Source organism: Fusarium falciforme, chromosome 4, assembly GCF_026873545.1.
Source record: "Fusarium falciforme chromosome 4, complete sequence".
In the NCBI taxonomy this organism is placed as follows: Eukaryota; Fungi; Ascomycota; class Sordariomycetes; order Hypocreales; family Nectriaceae; genus Fusarium; species Fusarium falciforme.
Genome location: NC_070547.1, coordinates 4,413,609 through 4,428,514, shown reverse-complemented (window position 1 = coordinate 4,428,514; position 14,906 = coordinate 4,413,609). Strand labels below are relative to the sequence as shown.

At 52.0% G+C, this 14,906-nt stretch overlaps 4 protein-coding genes and 1 pseudogene across 5 annotated transcripts, besides 1 other annotated feature; 3 read left to right on the top strand and 2 right to left on the bottom strand.

Moving 5' to 3' along the window:
• Window positions 1-2,561: 2,561 nt before the first annotated feature.
• On the bottom strand, window positions 2,562-3,310 carry NCS54_00606200 (annotated as a pseudogene). The gene is made up of 3 exons: window positions 3,083-3,310; window positions 2,660-3,021; window positions 2,562-2,601 (listed from the first exon to the last, which is right to left on the bottom strand).
• Window positions 2,562-3,310: a sequence feature.
• Window positions 3,311-4,257: 947 nt separating this feature from the next.
• Window positions 4,258-6,563, top strand: NCS54_00606100 (AAA domain-containing protein; the record flags this gene model as incomplete). Its single annotated transcript, XM_053151537.1, has 5 exons — window positions 4,258-5,211; window positions 5,263-5,638; window positions 5,690-5,845; window positions 5,900-5,965; window positions 6,019-6,563. The coding sequence occupies 5 exons, from the start codon at window positions 4,258-4,260 to the stop codon at window positions 6,561-6,563; spliced, it is 2,097 nt and encodes a 698-aa protein (XP_053007512.1).
• Window positions 6,564-7,253: 690 nt separating this feature from the next.
• On the top strand, window positions 7,254-8,810 carry NCS54_00606000 (Hypothetical protein; the record flags this gene model as incomplete). Its single annotated transcript, XM_053151536.1, has 2 exons — window positions 7,254-7,300; window positions 7,355-8,810. 2 exons carry the CDS (start codon window positions 7,254-7,256, stop codon window positions 8,808-8,810), a joined length of 1,503 nt encoding a protein of 500 aa, XP_053007511.1.
• A 546-nt stretch (window positions 8,811-9,356) lies between these two features.
• On the bottom strand, window positions 9,357-10,954 carry NCS54_00605900 (FAD-binding PCMH-type domain-containing protein; the record flags this gene model as incomplete). The annotated part of the gene is made up of 3 exons (XM_053151535.1): window positions 9,357-9,849; window positions 9,899-10,821; window positions 10,880-10,954. 3 exons carry the CDS (start codon window positions 10,952-10,954, stop codon window positions 9,357-9,359), a joined length of 1,491 nt encoding a protein of 496 aa, XP_053007510.1.
• A 644-nt stretch (window positions 10,955-11,598) lies between these two features.
• NCS54_00605800 (Hypothetical protein) lies at window positions 11,599-13,095 on the top strand (the record flags this gene model as incomplete). The annotated part of the gene is made up of 7 exons (XM_053151534.1): window positions 11,599-11,794; window positions 11,846-11,865; window positions 11,921-11,954; window positions 12,012-12,085; window positions 12,132-12,520; window positions 12,568-12,663; window positions 12,717-13,095. 7 exons carry the CDS (start codon window positions 11,599-11,601, stop codon window positions 13,093-13,095), a joined length of 1,188 nt encoding a protein of 395 aa, XP_053007509.1.
• Window positions 13,096-14,906: the final 1,811 nt, after the last annotated feature.

Here is a 14,906-nt window from a genome sequence, read left to right as displayed (position 1 = left end):
AGGACGAAGGTGCGTACAGTGTGGTTCCTATCCTGACCGTCTTCTTCCCAGGAGACTCCGACACCATCCCCGAGCCCGAAAGCCAGATGAACTGCATCAAGAGTGTGGTGAACCCCGATATGGAGTTTGATGACGAGAACGGTTCGAGTGCTCTGAAGGATGTGCCGATGGGGTCGACCCTGTGGCTTGGAATGCTTGCGATGCTCGTAACTCTACTTCCCTGAGACGACCGAGCCGTCTCTTTCGTGGCTACTTAATTAGAACAGCACAGAGTATATAAATTTAATGTTATCAAAGAGCGTCCAGTTGAATCCGCCGATCTCTTAGTCCCATCCCAGTGACAACTTTTCACCCAAGACCGATCGTGCCCTATAGTTCAAGAATCACCACGTTCAACACTCGCATCGCCCTGGCCAGCCTCGCCTTCCTGCGCCTGGTCCTTAGACTCGCCAATCTTGTATTTACTCACACGCGGCCGAACCGATATATACTCGTCATCATAGACAGGGTCTTGGAAACGTAGGTTGATGGCGAACTTGAGCACGGAGTGGCGATAGGCCTTGACGTCGACCTTTTTGGGAACCTCGATAATGATGTCTCTCTTCCACTCAGTAGCAAATATGAGATAGGTGACGGGGAAGCGGACGTCGTCTTGGTGGTCTTGGGCGTATGTTCGGAAGACGACGTCTCGCCAGGTTTCGTTGAGGTTTCTGAATGTCATGATGGTGGTCGGAGGGGCGGAAGATGGCTTGGCTTGGGGTATAGGTCATAAATACAACTGGTGACCAGACGTTGTTCTGTGTTGGTTGAAGGTACAACACGTCATTTGATCGACATTGGCATTCGCCACGCGCCTTCTCCAATGGTAGAGGAGCTCACTCCTGCTCGTGACCGATATGACATGGATTCCAGGGCGAGAGGATCTTTGAATGTTGAGAGTTTACGTCAGATGGAACAATATACGAAGGATGCATGAGTTGAAGCCCCCAGAAGCCCTACACAAGGGTGTATCTCCCAGTCGATAACAAGATGAACCTCCACATCCCCCTTGCCATGCCTTTGACTTTAAAAAATCTTTCCTTCTCTTCATGCGCAGGATTCAGAACATCAAACCGACTATCCATCTCTTCAACAACCCATGACACGCTCATACCGCGTATAGTTGGCCGAGGTAGAGACTCCAGCACCATCTGGAAAGGGGTAAGAACAAAGGTCTCTCCCACACTCACATCCACGTCAAAGGTTGCCCGTCGACGACCCATCTCTGGACCCTGAGTTCCAACCTTGGTCATGTACAGAGCCATGATGCTTCCAGCCGCCGAGTGTTTCATAAGACTGTTCTTCATGCCAGGATTGGTGGACATGACTTCTCTCGTAGCCTCTTCGCCCATTCTGGAGAGCATCGAGGCGATGATAAGCATTCGACTGTGGTTATGATTCGCAAAGTGCTTTTCGAGCTCCTTGTCTGCTTCTTGCTCTGATGCTTCTGCTGTCAGGTCCGATTTGGGCGTGTTGTTGACTAGGGCCCACGACCACAGACCCCCTTGCTCCATGACCCTATCGATGATCCAAGATTGATGATATCTCCCATCAAGAGCAGGATCTAGGGCAAACATTCCCGCTCGGTTCTCGACTTGCAGACCCGGTGGAAACTCGTCGACAGACTCAATCATGTCGTCCAAGTCGCTGCGGCTGTTCCAGTACCGGTTCGAGGTGGAGTTCAATATGGAATCCGCCAGTTCCTTCTCACCCTTCGATACCAAAGTCTCGATAATCTTGAACATGATGTGCGTCGTGGCCAGCCTAACAGTTTCTCCATCAGGTTTTGAATGTCCTTTGCCTGTGCGGAGTTGTTCCCAGGAGCGTGCATGCTTGATCTGCAAAGACTCAAGGCTTATGAAGCGATCTTTCTTCCAGAGATGACCAAGAATCGAAAGGCCATTATAAGACAGGTCGACGGTAGATCCGACGTTTTCTAAAGAAAACGCACCAAAAGGGTTCCACTCGCTAACTTGCAGTAACGGAATCTTGCGGGAGAGGCTGTGAACCCAAGAGAACTCTCCATCATCGTGTGAAGGTGCCACTATCGCTGTATTAGCAAGGCAATTCTTCGCAAGGGGAGTGTGTCTTACCCAGGGGTATGTTACTTGGCACTCTGTAAAACTCGGGAACAAGCAACGAAAAGTCGTTGTTGATGACAGAGAGAGCAATGACGCATGCACCCAAGCTGTCCTGGGTCTTTTCGAGCTCAATGGTGTTGAATCGGACATGATATCCACACATATTGGCTAAGATGGCTAGCTTGTCTGGTACCCTCAGGAGGCCGCGAAGCTTGAGGAATGTCAGAGCCACTGCGGCATTGCAAGTCCTCCTGGGCTTGTTGGTTCCGGCGAAGATTGTTGTTGCTTTTCCTGGTTCTCCAGGATGGAAGCATTCGATCCTTTTCAATGTCAGTTCAGGATCAGTCTTCTCGTCCTGTCGTTCCTGTTGATTGGCTCCAGGGGCTGGGGGCCTTTGTCCCATGAAGGCTCCTAGTCTGGCTCTGGTACGCAATTCCACCACTACGGGCCGTATGAATGGCGTACAGACTTGAAAACAGGTCTGCATCGCATCAAGCCGGATTGCCAATTCGCTTCGAGACCATTCATGGCAGACCAACATCCAACGGCTAACGTCAATCCCCTCGAGTCGAGGAAAAAGAAGAAACATGTTCCCACTAGAGGCAAAGGCTTCCTGTAAGATCCAGGCGCGCGTGTTCCATCTGTCGTTGGCCACCTTGCTCAGAGCTCCGTACATCTCGTTGCGAGTAGGCAGACGGCGTTGAGGGGGTGGTGCTTGGCCACGGCGAGAATTTCCAGCCCCCTTTAATTGAGTTTCGTAGACGACTTGGAGGCAATGAATGTCTTCTTTGCTTAGCTCGGCGTTGAATAAGCCGATCGAGGTTTGAGCACGTAGATAGACATTGTCCATGGCCTGGATGGCGAGCTCTTGTTGTTCGGGATTGTCTTGCTCAATGCACTCCTGTTTGGATCCATGGTATTAGTAAGTGACCTATAGTTCACGAACATTCGAACACACAAACCTGGTCTATCCAGATCATGCGGAATCCGTTCTCGCGGGCAAAGGTCACAACCCGGTTAATCGTGCTCTTTGCCGCTCGCATGTCTCGAACGCTACCATCCTCCTCAACCACCTTGTAGGGTCCTTCTTCATCGTCACTACGGTTGGCTGTCGCAGCAGACCAACAGTAGGACACGGCGACGAAGTGATCACACCTGCTGTGCCCGTTGGAGCCAACCTTGTTCACTCTTCGGATCCGAAACTTGGTAATCTTTCCTTCGTTTGGAAAGAGAGGAATGTGCTGGCAAGTCTCGCATGAGTGCTCTCTGACGTGAACGCACGGGTTCGCATACTGGTGCAGTTCGGCTTCACGGTTCTCGATCCTTGCTGTGGGAGTGAGGGACAGATGCTTCTCGCAAACGTGACCCGCCGGGAGGGGTAATCGTTCCTGACAAGGCTGGCACCGTCCGAGAAGGGGCGTGTCCTGGTTGGTTTCCTGAGGCTCGTGATCTTGACCATCATCGAATGTCAGAAAGCGAAGGCTATCGGCCCAACTCGACGTGTGGACGCGGGTCATGCGCTGGTTAATGATAGTCGCAACATTTTCGCGAATGTTGTACCGCGTGGCATTTTCTATTTGATCTCGAGACTCATTTGGAAGTAACTCACGAGTGTCGTCAAACATTTTGTGAATGATGTTGCGACCGGCTGAGATGGTCTCGAAAAGGCGGACAAGGCGGCCTGATGACACATTAAAATAAAACCAGCTAGAGCTGCAAGAAAACAAAATCGCAAGGCAATTGCCGATTCTAGCCAAGGCAAATTTTGGGTATCCACCATAGCTGCAACTATATGGAGAGGCTAAGCTGGTTGTGCACCAACACTCGTATCACAACAACACAGCCTCTCCGCAAACACTGCGGCCCATTTTACCACATCATCTCTGCAGTTAGGCGTCGAAAAAGGCAAAACCGGTGAGCTCATGACAGGTTGAAACACCCCTGCTATTGGATCCGCCTCGTTCTGCCTGTTCTGCAAGTAACCACACTGCTGACGCCAAGGCATGCATGCAGAGTTAGCCTCAGCTGCCTGGAGGTTATGCAGACAATCCCCTCTTTGTTCACGTCGAGTCCTCCTATTTAAACTACCCCCGAGGCACGAGACCAGACTTCCTTCAGTCAAGCTGCACCCTTCGTCATGAGAATGCCCTCCACCTATCGTATGCCCGCCCCAATGGGACGCCTAGGCGCAAACGACAACGAAAGCGATGACGATCTTGGAGGCATCAATAGCACAGTCCAAGTGGGCATGACTGCCGAGACTAGAGATCTCTACAGAAAAGACTGCGACGACCCCTGGCAAGAATGGGCTCCCGAAGACATTGGCGTCAACGCCAACTCAGCCGCCGCAGCCGCCAAGTTTGCCCTCATCATCCGCCGCCAGAAGCACCGCGACGACAATGGAGACCTCGCTCTCGCTCTGTTCTCCATCACGGTACAGAGCCCGCTGATCAAGAAGCAGTTGAGTTCCGTCTTTGATGGGTACAAGGGCATCAACACAAACTTGAGGAAGCTCGACTTCAAGGCTCCCTTTCACGAATTCTTTTACCGATGGGAAGAGTTTGTGCAGGCCATGCCAGCCGAGGCCGAGGAGAACGAGGTTTCGAGGAGTCACTACAAGCTTCTTTTCGACACCGTCTCCAAGGAGATGACGCCTCACATCGAGCAGGTCACTGACCTGGTCAAGAATAATGTCATCTCTTTTCAGTATGTCTGGGCTCTATTTGAGCCTGGCATCGAGGTCTACACCAGAGTCGATGGCCACGACCGCATCCTTGTCCTCGTCCATGGCGAGTATCAAAAGACCGACTGCGGCATCATCTACAACCTCTCGTGTCGCTACGTCGACACTGACGGAGAGCGCTTTGGATACAGGAACATGGACATCGTCATCCAACCGTTCGGGAACTTGAGGCCTATCCTGGAGCTCGACGTTGTCCCCAGCCGTCTGCAGCCCAACATTGAGGCCATCCGAGAGCGGCTGGTAGAACGAGGCCAACGCTTCGTGGCGCTGAAGGGAGTTCACCACAGATCGTACACTGGTGTCTATGAGCGAGCGAACCCCCCCGCTGGACATCCAAAAAAGCAGCATGTGAGCATATCCAACCTGTTTTTTCGGTAGCAGAGACTAACCAGCCAAAAGGTGGTTGAGGAAAGAATCGTCATCGACGGCAGCATGTTCTCCAAGTACGTCGATGAGCATCAAGGACGGATGCCACCTCTTATCCCCCTCGACGAGTCGCCACACGGGGCCAATTCGGACATTGAGAAGAGCCTAGACCCTCAAATCCGTGAGAAAATGGGTTCCCGACCACCTCAACCGCCTATGTATCGGATGAGACAGGTTGCCCCCAGTAGAGGGGGACGATACGCTGCTCCCATGCCTATCTCCATGCCTATCCCAATCATGGACACGGAATCGAGGCCAGTGGCGCCGGAGGACGAGAATCTCCCTGACAAGTACTACCATCTGTGTACACACGTAGTCAGAGGGTTCTGCCTCAAGGCAAAGGACTGGGGTGAGTTTTACTGCCACGCCGTTCCAAGAACAAGTGCTTACCAAGGTATAGGATATCTCGACATCGACCTCATCCAGGACATTGTCTGGAGCAACACTGCGTTTGACCAGCTTGTTCTGCCGCACGACTATAAACGCATTATCCGGGCATTCGTCCATGCTCAGATCTCTGGACTGGATAATTTTGACGACGTGATCAAGGGAAAAGGTAAGAATGGACACTCTCTGCGAACGGAAAGACCCGTGTCTAACGGATCTACAGGACGGGGCATCATCATGCTCCTGAGTGGAGAGCCAGGAACTGGCAAGACCCTCACATCAGAGTCAGGTTCGTATCTATGTAGTCTCTCATCTTCTCTGTCATACTTACATCTCCCACAGTCGCCGAAACCATGCACAAACCCCTATACGGCATGAGCGCTGGCGAACTCGGTGACGACGCCGGCGAAGTTGAGGAGAATCTAAACCGCGTCCTCGAACTGTCGACAAAATGGCGAGCCGTCCTCCTCGTAGACGAATGTGACGTGTTCCTCGAGCGCCGCTCATCATCTGACCTGCAGCGCAACAAGCTAGTCGCCATCTTCCTCCGTCTGCTTGAGTACTATCAGGGAGTCATGTTCCTCACTACCAACAGAGTCTCGTCTTTCGACCCCGCCTTTGAGTCCCGTATTCATCTGACTATCCACTACCCGAAGCTGGACATCAATTCTAGATTGCACGTGTGGAAGACGTTTGTGAAGATCGAGACCGGTGGTGTCTCAGAAGCTGAGCTTGGGGAACTTGCCAAGGAGGAGCTCAACGGGCGACAGATCAAGAACGTGGTCAAGACGGCGAGGCTGTTGGCGTCTGAAGAAGGGGTACCGCTTTGCTCGGGTCATATCAACACGGTGTTGCGCATCAAGAGGGGGAATATCAAGATGGACTAAGTGGCTGTGCTGGAATTCCGAAGGATGCCGCCATTCCTACTTTCAAGTTGAATTTTCAAAGAGGTATTTGGCGTTTCAAACTACGCTTCAGTTTTCTGGGATTGTTATTTTTCAGCAAACCCCTGGGAACGCCCCTGACATTTCCCTGCAACACCAAATCTTCAATTGCGGTATGAATGCCCATCATGCAATCTTATACAATTACTTCTTCTATGCCGAGAGAGAGTCAAAAGCTGGACTTGAAAAGGCGATTGCGTAGGCAACGCTGGCGCCGGTCAGCGCATGGCGTGTTCGGCCGGCCGGGGACCCCGAATGGACAGCGCCGGACCTGCTCTGTTTCGGCACCCGGGCTTCACGGGCACCGAACAGGATTGACTTGCTGAGCCACCTCCAAACAACTGGATGCTCCTCCTGTGGCTGTTTTGGCGTCACTTTTACACTGGTGAGACCCGTACGAGAGCACCTATCATATTTAGTGACCCGTATCCAAGTCTCGTCATCGGGGTTCCGCGGGCCCCGAGCGCATCCAGCATAGATAACTCATATACTTGTATTTTATAAGAACCTCATAGCCCAAAGCCAAATAGACGTCAATCACTTTCAAGTCACTTTAACAAGACCATTTACAAAAGTACATCTCACCTCCCTCGAATCTTTCATCTCCAACGCTGCGCATTCGCCACACGCACCATGCAGTCCAGTTCAGAATCGCGGGTCCTCCGTACCTTGGGCCGAGTGTAAGTCCAAAGAACCTCGTGGGAAAAATCTATATCTGATTTTCTTCCTTGAAGCGAACGTTACCAGTCCGCTCTGCATCTGCTGGATCTCTACCCTAGCACTGTCTTGACCTGCCATTATAAAATCCCACATCATTTCATCACAACCCCTGCGAGTCAACTGGATCTTGAAGAGTTTTGGGAACGTGCAGTTGCCAGAAACATCGTCCAGCATCCTTTGATGCAGGTTGGTCAAGTCAATGAAGACTCGACGGAACCAGCATGGGTCCGGCTCGATACTGTCGACCTGTCTCGACATATTTCCTGGAGACTGGTCAGCTCCTTGGAAGACTACCCTACAATTCGCAAGCAGATACTTAGCGAGCAGCTCATCACAAAATTCACTGATCTTGAAACTCGCCCTGGCTGGAGGATGGTGGTACTGAAGCAAGAGTCCGACGATTTAATGGAGGTGATCCTGGCTTGGAATCATCCCCATTTCGACGGAACCGGTGCAAAGATATTTCACGAAACCATGCTCGAGACTCTAAATCAGGCCGGTGGAGGCTCCGACCTTCAAATTGTCCGCAACCACATTCTGGAGACAGTGGTTAACAGGCAAAACCTCCCACCTCCTCAAGAGACGGCAGGTAACTACTCTACTTCCTTTGGCTACATTGCCGATACGATATGGGAAGATGTAAAGCCAAAACTCTTTGGCTGGGCATGTACACATCCAGCTATTTGGCCACCTATTTCTCCAAAGCCTTACGAAACGAGGTTTCGAACCTTGACTATTGACAACCAGATGCTCCAGGGTGTGCTCGCGGCTTGTCGAGCGCACAAGACAACTCTGACGGGTCTCCTACACGCCATCTCCCTCATCAGTCTCACTCCACACGTTCCAAAAGAGGTCTCTGAAGTAACAGGTAGCACGCCTCTCAACCTGCGGCGGTTCATCCCAGCGCGGTCGGAAGCGTTCCCTGATCTTGAGCCTGACAGGACGGTAAGCTGCTGCGTCACTTCGACAGAACACAGGTTCAATAACGAGCTGCTGGATCAAATTAGCGATCGGATCAAGACTGCCGCGGATGACTCCAAGTTGGCAACTTGCGCAGACATCATGTGGGAGGTGTCGGCAAGAGTGCGGGAGGAACTTCAAGAGAAGCTCAGCCAAGGCCTCAAGAACGACTTGGTCGGCATGATGGGCTTCATCTCGGACTGGAGAGAGCATGCCAAGGAAGCACAGCGAAAACCGCGGGCAGCCACTTGGCTCGTCACCAACCTGGGAGTCCTAGACGGAGAGAATGGCTCAGACCAGCTGGCAGGGACATGGTCAATTCAGAGGGCAGACTTCTTGCTAAGCGCTGACGTTGCCGGCCCAGCGCTTACTATCTGCCCTGTCGCTGTTAAGGGCGGAGATCTGACCATCAATGTTGGCTGGCAGGGAGGTGTTGTTGACGACGAACTGGGAGAACATCTTGTGGGTGATATTGAGAAATGCTTTCGGGATGTGGCGGTGACGCGTTAGTTTGCCACTGAGGGTTCAATGTAACTGATGTATCCCATAATGAAGGATTTATTACCGGACTAGGTTCTTCTTTGGGTTGAGTGTAGAAAGGCCTGTCAGGAGATGTTCGGCAACGAATACCTATGGACGGAAATATAGAGGGTAATAAGACGATAAAGAATCCTGGCTCGATGCCTCGTCCCGACGGCAAAAGCCGCTCTCTCCTTGACAACCGGCAAGGTTCCATCGATCTAAGACACAGATGGAAATCCTTCAGGGCACAGACCGGGGACCCCCCACGTCCACTGGCACTTTGGATCCCGATTCAGGGGGTCCTGGATACTTGGCAGCAAGGATCGGGAAGGCTAATTCATCCCCTGTTGCTGACATCTTGACACGAGTTCAGTTCCCAAAGCCGTTCTTGCAGAAAAGATGGAACACAAGGTATTTAACTGGCACAAGCTAATGCAGGATATCCTTGGATTTTAAGTTTATTAAGCATAACGCATCTCCACTCTCTATTCCTTCGTCCCTAACCCCTGACTACGTTCATAATCCCTTTCTCTCTCAAGGCAGTCTGAAGCCGCCCTTCTGTCTCTTCTGGAAGAAGCCCTCAGGGTCGTACTTGGCGGACACCTTGCGCAGAAATGCGACGTTTTCGCTGCCGTAGCTCAGGATGGGGTCCTCCTGGCTAGGGTCCACGTAGTTCAGGTATCGCCACTCGCGCAGGCCGTCAATGGTCTTGGCGTACTCCTCCAGCGCTGAGGCAAAAGCGCTCGCCTTCTGGTGGAGCAGCACCTCCTGCTCGGCCGTCTTAACCGTGCAGGACAGCAGCCACATGAGGGAGTTGCCCTCGATTCTGTCGAGACCGAGCACATTTCCTCCGTGCTCAACGCCACGGTCGGCAAAGAGCCTGGGCACAGGCTGGAACAGGTTCTGGGTGCCGAGCTCTGTGGCGGGGATCTCCTCCAGGAGTTCCTTGACAAAGGTGTCGTGGAGGTCGGCGGCCTTTTGGATGATGCGGACATCGTTGGCGAATGTCAGACTGAACCAGACGTTGCTGCATGAGTTGTTAGCGGTGGTACCTCGAGAAATATCGCGGTACTTACTAGAGGCCAGAGGGGAGGACATAGGACTCGGCCATGTCACTGACAGGTCGGACGCTGATGTCATTGAATAGCTCCGGTACATCCAATGCCTCATCGAACGTGGCAGGTCGCTCGACACCGTTGGTATCGACAAGAACCTGAGCGACAAGGACATCAGTGGACATACCCGGGTTGTAGGTCCAGTTGATCAGATACGCCGCCTCGGGGTTCTTTTCATTGTTGTTGGTGAAGTTGACCATGGCGTGAGCGATAGCGTCGCCCTGGGATAGCTCCGAGGCGCGGATACCGCCCCAGACATTGCCGGCTGGGAAGGTCTGCAGGTCGAAGCGTGTGACGATGCCAAGGTTGCCCGATCCGCCCTTGAGAGCCTTGAGAAGGTCGGGGTTTGTGTCCTTGTTGGCATTGACGATGCTGCCGTCAGCGAGGACAATCTCGACATTGACGATGGAATCGCATCCAAAGCCGGCGCGGCCAGTGTAATACGAGTTACCACCACCAGTCAAGAAGCCAGCGACGCCAACATTGCCGTCTCGGCCACCTGGAACAGCGACGCTGTGCTTCTCAAGTTCCTTGAAGACATCTGCCCATCGACCGCCGGGCAAGACCGAGGCCAGAGAAGTGGCAGGGTCGTACTCGGTGCCCTTGATGAGGCCGAGGTCGATGGTGACGCCGTTGTCGACGTTGCTACCGCCGGCCCAGTGGCTGTGGCCACCGCTTCGGATGGCAAAGTCAGCGGTAGAGTTGGCCCCGAGCACACGGATGATCTTGGACACGTCTTGAGCGTTCTTGGGTCGAACGATGCAAGATGGCGTCAAGCGGGAGCTGGCAGACCACCAAGAGTCCACTCTCTCCTCATACCCATCTTCAGCAGGGACAAGGAGCTGGTCACCGTCCTTGAAGCCCGCGGCAGAGAGCAAAGAACACTGGAAGAGGGGATCAGCGCTCATTCTGTTGACAAGATGAAGGTGTTGTGTTTCTTACTGCTTTAGCAGCCGCGTCCTCGGCAGTTTGACGCATCACGAGCGATGAGCTGGGACCCGCGAGGAGGATCGCCATGAGCGCCGTTGTAAATGGATGGACCAACATGGTGGGGAGGAGGATCGACAGTGGGCTTAAGTTTATTCAAGACAAGGTGGCCGAGGGGGGATAGTAGCATGCAATGCAGGTTACTACTGCAGGGTCAAGGAGTGCTGATGTGACACGACAGTCGGGAGCGCCTTTATAAGTCAAGTCACCTCCCTTTTTTGTACTTTTTCGGACAACTCCTTCTCCCCGCCTGCGGAAATTACAACGGAGCTTACGGACAAAAAGGTGAGGTATATCTTTGCTGGTTATGCCAAGGCTCTTTCTTCCCTCTTCCGTACCACGTACGGAGTAGGCTATCCCGCTCGTTGTCAAGGATTACCCCCCTGCCATCCTTACCCGGGGGAAGGATCCAAGCCAAGCGATGGTACTATGCAGGTAATAATAGCAAGGGGTCAACGAACGGTATCGGTGCGTCCGGGGCCAAGAACAAGATGCTGTCATGCAGGCCAAGATTCCCAAACCCAACCCTGAGCCTCCTGATGTAAATCGGGGTCGTAAAAAGCTGCGCCTTTTCCGCGCATACCAAACAAATCACCTGCAGGAGAATCCGAATTGTCGGGTCCTGCTTTTTCTTCTCTTTTGCTTCTTTCTTCTTCTGTTTGCGTGAAATCATCATGTCCGTGGTTGACGGCGTTCTCGTCGCCATCCCGCCCCCAGAAGGCTATGTCGTCGACTTTGACAACCCGCAGCGTACCTCTGTCGAGGCTACGTACGTGATCTGCGGGATCGGTATGACCTTGGCCCTCTTCTTTCTCTTCCAGAGACTCTACGTCAAGATGTTCGTCAGGAATAACTTCGGGATCGACGACGGTGCGTTACAGCTAAACAGCAGTGGATCAGACGGAAGCTAACAATTAACAGTGCTCTTGATCATCGCCTGGGTATGTCTTGTCTAATGGAAACTGCCATCTGCCGATCAATCGCTTATCTTGACAGGTTGGGTCAATCACAATTCAAGCCCTGTCTCTTCGTGAGTTTCTCTGCACATTAACCTGATCAGAATGTAGGTGTGTGCTGACACTTGCAGGCTCGTTCGCCGAGGGTTGGATGGGAGTCCACGGCTGGGAGATTCCCTTTGAAAAGTTCCAAAAGGCCATTCTTGTACGTCTTTGAATCTACTGCGTCCGTCCTTGACTAACCGTCGCAGTGGGCAACCTACATCAACTCGATCGTCTACACCGTCCCGACATGTCTATCAAAAGTAGTCATCCTCCTATTCCTCCTCGAACTCAACAAGGGCCAGGCCTGGTACCGATGGACAATTTTTGGCACCATCTTCATCGTGTCTGCTTCCAGCATCAGCATCTTCTTCGCCTCCGTCTTCCCATGCACGCCTTTCCGCAAATCTTGGGATCTGAATATTCCTGTCGATGTAGGTTCTTGCATCGATCGACCGGCCATGTTTCAGGCGACTGCGGGGTTGGGTGTTGCAACTGATGTCTTAATCATTGCCATCCCGATACCGATGATTGTTGGACTTCATCTGTCGGCTAAGAAGAAGGCCGCCCTTCTGTGCCTCTTTGCCATTGGTTCTGCGTAAGTCTTGTGTCGTTCGATGAATGCCTAGATATTGACAGTTGTAGAACCGTCATCACCTCCATGGTCCGACTCGCTCTTCTCATCTCCCAGCTCGACGCCGTCGACACAACCTGGGGTGGTGGCCCAATCCACGCTTGGATGTTTGTTCCCTACCCCTCATCTTCTTGCATTCACTGACCAACCGTTGAAACAGCTGCGTCGAAGCAAACCTTCTCATCATGTGCGCATGCCTATCAACACTCCGCCACTTCGTCAAGACGGTTGCTCCCCGCCTACTCTCCAGCAGCAGAGGAACCAGCACAGGCAAGTCGAAAACGGGCCTCTCCTCGGGCCACGAGCTTCGAACCATTGGAGGAGGCACAGGGGGGAGGTCAGCCAACAGGGCGCCCTACACCCAATTCGACGACCCCTTCACCACAACAGCTGAGGCCGAGGGTGGCTTCGGGTGGCGACGGGAAGGAAAGTCGGGGAGCTTGGATGACAAGTCAAGTAACGATGACGGGAGAAGTGACAAGGGGATTCTCCAAACAACGACTATGGTTGTCGAATACTCAGAAGCTCGTGCGGTATAACGCATTCCTGAAGAGAGCGCAGCGTGATATAATGATTGGCTAGTCTAGCTAGAAGAGGTTATTAATTAATCCACATGTAGATATCTCATTTGCCCATATGTGAGGTCTAAAGAGCAAATACCAAATGGTGATCCTATTCCGGCATATAGCAGTACAACCCGAATCCATGGTAGAAGCCCATTCCGTGCTGGCCATGTCGCCGCATGCCGTAAGGGCCTGTCTACAGCCACATTCCCGAAGAACTGTTCCCCCCAGTCAAAAACCCAGGAGGGCGGTTCCTCAGCCAGCAGCACCTGGTAGTCCCCGAGTCTCACCAAGTAGCCGGCTCACTGGCAGGGAGTCATCCGTATTATGCTCAGATAAGGAAACTCGCCTGAAGGAATAGCCGACCAGGTTTCGATAAAGGCGTCACCACAAAGTGTTGTCGTAGTCGGGGTGGATCCCAAGTTCCTTCGCGTCGCTGCCAAGGTTCAGGAGGCTCAAGCGATCCCTGGCTTCCCTGTCCGTTGATCGGAGGGTCATGTCATCTACTCCACGGGAAAATGCATAGATTAGAAGGTTAGGTAGCGACTGACCTCGGTTCGAGGAGCTCCAAAACGCTACTGCTCAACCATCCTGGTCACACCGTAGACGAAACCTGCGATATTCTCGCTAGCGAGGACACCAGAGCTCCTATTTCTGGCCGTCAACGTCTCCTGAATGAACAGAACGTCGCACCAGCTTTTGAAAAAGCCATCAGGAGATTCTCGAACATGATAAGGACCTGCAGATAAGGGAACCACTCCATGATAGTGTTGGAGAAGAGGAGTCTCTAAGCCATGCTCAAATCCCACAGTCTGGCCTATTCATCCACCCCGGAAAAGGCGTCAATGAATCCGCCAGCGCTGTCCGAGTCGACTTCTGGCCAGACTATGTTCTGGTTGCCCTTTCGTATATCTCGGTTATCCGCTGAATCTGCCAGGCCTTTTGATGGCTATCAGACTATTGGATGCAGATGGCATCAAGTCATTTACCTAGAGCATGACTTGTTCCTCATCGTCCCTTCACTCCTTGAAAGCGGCGACGAGGGTCTGAGTGGCTCAAATGGGTGACCATCAATCAACTGATGACATGCCATTGACATCTCTCCAAACGTGTGAGAAAGCCATATTTATCATAGCCCGAGCATCCTCTAGATAGGTATATAATGAGACTTATGATTCCCTGCTAATTTTAATAAGCTTGAATGAAATTCTATGAGATTATAAGTAAATAATCTCAAGCTTAAATACTTTAATAAACCAAGCTTAACTATCTAATTTACACTTATTAGCTTTTTATATTACCTTGACTAATTTTGTAAACTTATTAATATTTTGACTAATTATAATACCTTTCGTACCTGTTCTCTGGCAATCACCTCATCGCCTCGGCATGAACCAAGTCCGACTATCCAACCGGGAATATTAACAGATAGTGATCTAGATTAAGATAACCTAACTTTGTATGGAGTCGCATCTTGACCGATCCACTATGCGATCTTGATCCATACCACTCCAATCACGGCTAGACAATGTCCAACGTTGATACATCCTTGACAGCCAATTAGCTGCCCGAACGACACCACGATGGTCAGTCAGTCTCAAAACTCCGACAACCACGTGCAATGAGTTTGCTCCTAGTATTCGATGCTTACAATCCTGACGTTGGTCATTGGATATCTCCCTCTCACATCGCTGCCTCTTTCGTGACCGGTAGATAAGGCCTGGTTGACGTGTAATGCTACAAATGGGAGTGGTGATGTAACCGGCGCAAGAAACGTGTAGGAGACG